The following is a 4970-nucleotide window of genomic DNA, read 5'->3' on the forward strand; positions in this document are numbered from 1 at the left end:
GAGATAGCACTTCAAATATCTCAAACTATAGGGATAAAATGGGGCACCCGAAAAACACGATCCAAATATATATAAAAAAAGGTTAAATGGCAAATTTGAACTTTATAGTTCGAAAAAAATTAGGGTTTAGTCTCATCGTCGAGATTGATTCATATGGATGCTTTTATGATATCGAATTTAGTTAATAAGAAAAACCCATTGATTTAGTTTGTGGAATTGCTGAATTATACTATCATATATATTGTTAATACTTTTATTATATATATCTTTAATTACAAGGTTCCAAACAATGGGATGACTTGAAGAAGAACAAGTTTTCATTAATTAATGAAAACCCACAGGATTGTCTGTCTGATGGTTTGAATATTTTGGTCGAAACATTATTATGATCTTAATCATAATTGAATTCAGTTTTTGGATTTAAATATATATTTGGAACACTGTTATTGTGATTAGAACCCAACCTAATCCTAACCTAGTATTCATACATTCTTCATAAATCCTAATCACAATTAAGCAGTTCAATTAAACCAAACATATATCGATCTAACTAACTTTTCAATACTAATTAATATTTATAAAGCACTTCAAAATGATCTCTCTAATTAATTTGCAGACAACAACTCCTTCTTGTGGGTCTTATATTTTTCATCTCTCACATGTAACTGTGTGTAAACCTTTCCACATCAGACCCAAAAATAATGCTCCTTTTTCCCTCCCTAAAGTCTCCTCATCATTTCTCGATTGAAGAAGAACAAGTTTCTGTTTATTATTTTATTGTATACGAAATATTGGGAGTGTATTTATTGATGTGAATATCCAAAATGAAAGAAGGAAATGGAAAAAGAAATAGAAAAGTGGTATGTTTTATTGAAGGCAGGAGAGAGCTGTAAAGTGATATGTCCATGATTGCCAATATGCATACGTTTTTTCTTCTTGGATTATTTGGTTGAAAAGACAGTTCTTTATCATGTCCTTTTCTTCTTCTTTCTTTCTCTCTCTCTCTCTATATATAATATATATATCTATCTATCTATATTCATACATATTATAAATTCAAGTATTCTAAGGAACTAACACCTTTAACCTAACTCTCACATTTATTGTTCGAATTATACTTGATCAATTCTTCACTCAATCAACATTTATTTCCCAACATCTTAAAGCTACGAGATCCAACCCCCACCCGAGAAAAGTCACATACTCTTGTAAACTTACCTAGACTCTCTTAAACGATCTTAGGTTTTGAGTCTTATTTTTTTCCTTCTTTAGTACAATAATTGAGAATAGAAAGATTTAAACCCCATGAATGCCTTATGGTTATTAGTCTGTGAGATGTCAATTGAACTAAGCTAGCTATTGTTAGTAATTCTTCCTTTATCTCTTGATCTCTACGTTTCAAAAGGTTCCGTTTTTATCATTAAGTTATGAATTTAATTTCAAATTTAGTTAAGTTTAAAAAGTGTTTGCAATTTTACTAAATTTTATTTTAAATTTAATCTCTAGGTTTTAAAGTTTTAAGTTACTAAAATGATTAGAATTTATTTTACATTAATGCCAAAAACAAAAGTAAGTATTAAAATAAGTAAAAAATCTGTTATTGTAACCATTTGAAGAACTTAAAAGATTAAACTTAGATAATTAGATAAAAAAATTCATGCACCAAAAAAGAGTTTATCAATAGTAAAATTGTGATTAACAATGGAGTGAATGAACTTACACAAAAACTGTTTCTATATACACTAACACCTATATATAGTTGTTTAAATCATTGAAACATGAGGCTATCTGCAAATATAGCCACTTAATAGGTAGTTTTGACCTGTAGTTATATATATATATGTGTGTGTGTGTGTGTGTATATAATTATTCTTGTATTTCTAAAACATATTTAAATAATTCACAGTTTAGCAGACAAGGCCACATGTGTAGGACCTCCATAGCCTCTTCTTCCCTTACATTTCCTTTTTGTTTTTCGTTTTTGTAAATTTTTCTCACCCCTTATTTTTATTTATATAAAAAAAACACACCCCCTTCAGAGTCTGTTATTTAATCCTTTCCCCTTCTGCCTCCCTCCCATTACAGATACTTATGAATCCCCTTAAGAAAAAAGAAAAAATTTGCATAGTGAAAATTGTCAGTTTATAGTTATATACTTATGAACTGATTGAGAAAAAGGAAAAGAAAGCTACCTTCCTTTTGCTGTTTCATTCATTGCAATGTTCAAAATTTAAAAGTCAATCCTTTTTGTTGTTGTTGTTCTTCTTCTAAATTTTCTTCCTGTGTCAAGATGTTGCCAAACTTTGATCCCAACAACAATGAATCTGGTTTGAAGCTGCTTGAAGATCTTACAACAAATGCAAAGCAAATTCAAGAACAAGTGATTCGGAAGATTCTTACACAAAATTCCAACACAGAATATCTCAAATCTTTCCTCCACAATCATCATTATTCCCATTCTCTTGATCTCCAAACTTTCAAACACTCTGTTCCTGTTGTCAACTATGAAGACATTAAGCCTTATATTGAAAGAATTGCCAATGGTGAACCTTCTCACATCATTTCATCTCAACCCATCACTGAGCTTCTCACAAGGTATATATACCAAAACCCCCCACCATTTTCGTTTCTTTGATAAACTTTGTTATTGTATCGTCACGAAAATTTGAAATCTTGCAGCTCAGGAACTTCTGGAGGACAGCCCAAGATGATGCCATCAACAGCTGAAGATTTGGACAGAAAGACATTCTTTTACAATCTCCTTGTACCTGTTTTAAACAAGTATGAATAAAACAGTAAACTTTTATTGTTTTGATTGATTGATTGTTTTTTTTATAACATTAGAGACAACAAAATTGTTGAAATTTTGTTTTTTCAGGTATGTGGATGGTTTAGAAGAAGGAAAAGGGATGTATCTTTTGTTTATAAAGCCAGAAATGAGTACCCCATCTGGGTTAATGGCAAGGCCAGTTTTGACAAGTTATTACAAAAGCAAAAACTTCAGAAATAGGCCTTTTAATAAGTACAATGTGTACACCAGTCCTGATGAGACAATCCTTTGTTCTGACAGTAAACAAAGTATGTACTGTCAATTGCTTTGTGGGTTAGTACAAAGAGATGAAGTTTTAAGAGTTGGTGCAGTTTTTGCTTCTGCTTTTTTAAGAGCTATCAAATTCTTAGAAGATTATTGGAAAGAATTGAGTGATAACATAAGAAAAGGGGAATTGAGTCAATGGATTAGTGACCCAAATTGTAGAGCTTCTGTTTCTTTAATCCTTACAAAATCAAATCCTGTTTTGGCTGATTTGATTGATGGGTTATGTGGTGAGAAATCATGGGAAGGTATAATTAAGAAACTTTGGCCTAAAACTAAATATATTGAAGTCATTGTAACTGGGTCAATGGCTCAATATATTCCTACTCTTGAGTTTTATAGTGGTGGGCTTCCTCTAATTTCCACTATGTATGCTTCTTCTGAGTGTTATTTTGGGATTAATTTTAATCCTTTGAGTAAACCTAGTGATGTTTCTTATACACTCCTTCCAAATATGGCCTTTTTTGAATTCTTACCTGTGGAGAAAAATGATGGAGAATTAACCCATTGCAATGGAACAACAAACACCTCTGTTCAAGATGAATTCAAAACAGTTGATCTTGTTGATGTAAAACTTGGTCAATATTATGAATTGGTGGTCACTACTTTCACAGGTAAGCAAAAAAAAAAAAAAAAAAGAAATAAAAAAAAAGAAACCCTTTTTTGTTTTTTGTATTTTTAGATCTGACCCACATTGTTTTTTGTTTTGTTTTGTTCTTTTTTTTTTTTTTTTCTGGTGGTGGTGGGTTCAGGTTTATACAGATATAGAGTTGGTGATATACTAAAAGTAACTGGCTTCCACAACAAAGCACCGCAATTCAAGTTTATTCATAGAAGGAATGTGGTATTAAGTATTGATACAGACAAAACAAATGAAGATGATTTGTTGAATGCAATAACAAAGGCAAAATTATTAGTTGAACCACTTGGGGTTTTGTTAACAGAGTATACAAGTTATGCAGATACAGAATCAATTCCAGGGCATTATGTTTTGTTTTGGGAGATGAAGAGAAGATCAGGAAGTAATTATGAGAATTTTGAAGAACTTGTTGAAGTGGATTTAATGGAAGAATGTTGTTCAAGTATTGAAGAATCATTGGATTCAGTTTATAGAAGGTGTAGAAGCAAAGATAAATCAATTGGGCCATTGGAGATTAGAGTGGTGAAACACGGAGCTTTTGATGCTCTAATGGATTTTTGTGTTTCACAAGGCTCTTCTGTTAATCAATACAAGACACCAAGATGCATTAAATCTGAAGAAGCTATAAAGATTCTGGATTCTAGAGTTGTGGCAAGATATTTCAGCAAGAAAACACCATTTTGGGAGCCTTTTAGAGGTCAATATTCTCATTGACAATCAATCTTTGTTAGTGTGTTTTATGTCTTTTTTTTTTTTTTTTCCTTTTTGCTTCTGACTCATTTTTCTGGGAAACAGTTCTAGAGATGGATGGATTCAATCTTTTTCTTCTTCTTCTTCTTCTTCTTCTACTTCTTCCCAGATTTGAATTGATTGTGTAAAAGAGCCAGAGTTTGTTATGCTGTTTTTTCTTTTATAGAAACTTTGTGTTTATTTGTTCTCTCCTTTTTGCCAGATTTGTGTGGGAATTATTTGAACAAACTACAAAGAAATAGTTTTTTTTTTCCTTTTCTTTTAGTATCATTTATGTTAAAAAGTTTGCAACTTTAAAATCACCGCAAACCAAAATGTAACTCAATTGGTTGTTTCAAGAGAACAACAAAAACGAAAACTGTCGAATATAATAGTAGTTGTATTTATACTTTTAAATCGCTAATTGTAAAAATTGAGCCCCATTTACATTAATATTAAATTTGAGTTCTCAAACTTAGAATAGTTGTAAACATTGAATTAACAAAT

At 30.9% G+C, this 4970-nt stretch overlaps 1 protein-coding gene across 1 annotated transcript; it reads left to right on the forward strand.

Moving 5' to 3' along the window:
• The first annotated feature begins 2082 nt into the window (after nucleotides 1–2082).
• On the forward strand, nucleotides 2083–4671 carry LOC103494645 (indole-3-acetic acid-amido synthetase GH3.17-like). Its single transcript, XM_008455936.3, has 4 exons — nucleotides 2083–2595; nucleotides 2680–2781; nucleotides 2879–3708; nucleotides 3847–4671. The coding sequence occupies exons 1-4, from the start codon at nucleotides 2291–2293 to the stop codon at nucleotides 4446–4448; spliced, it is 1839 nt and encodes a 612-aa protein (XP_008454158.1). The 5' UTR covers nucleotides 2083–2290; the 3' UTR covers nucleotides 4449–4671.
• The last annotated feature ends 299 nt before the right edge of the window (nucleotides 4672–4970 follow it).

This window comes from Cucumis melo, chromosome 7 (assembly GCF_025177605.1).
Source record: "Cucumis melo cultivar AY chromosome 7, USDA_Cmelo_AY_1.0, whole genome shotgun sequence".
In the NCBI taxonomy this organism is placed as follows: Eukaryota; Viridiplantae; Streptophyta; class Magnoliopsida; order Cucurbitales; family Cucurbitaceae; genus Cucumis; species Cucumis melo.

Bases quoted from the DNA above. Each gene is read 5' to 3' on its own strand.
- LOC103494645 (XM_008455936.3), top strand. From the start codon at position 2,291: ATGTTGCCAAACTTTGATCCCAACAACAATGAATCTGGTTTGAAGCTG. The intron at 2,596-2,679 runs GTATATATACCA...GAAATCTTGCAG, and splicing joins ATCACTGAGCTTCTCACAAG to CTCAGGAACTTCTGGAGGAC. The intron at 2,782-2,878 runs GTATGAATAAAA...TTGTTTTTTCAG, and splicing joins CTTGTACCTGTTTTAAACAA to GTATGTGGATGGTTTAGAAG.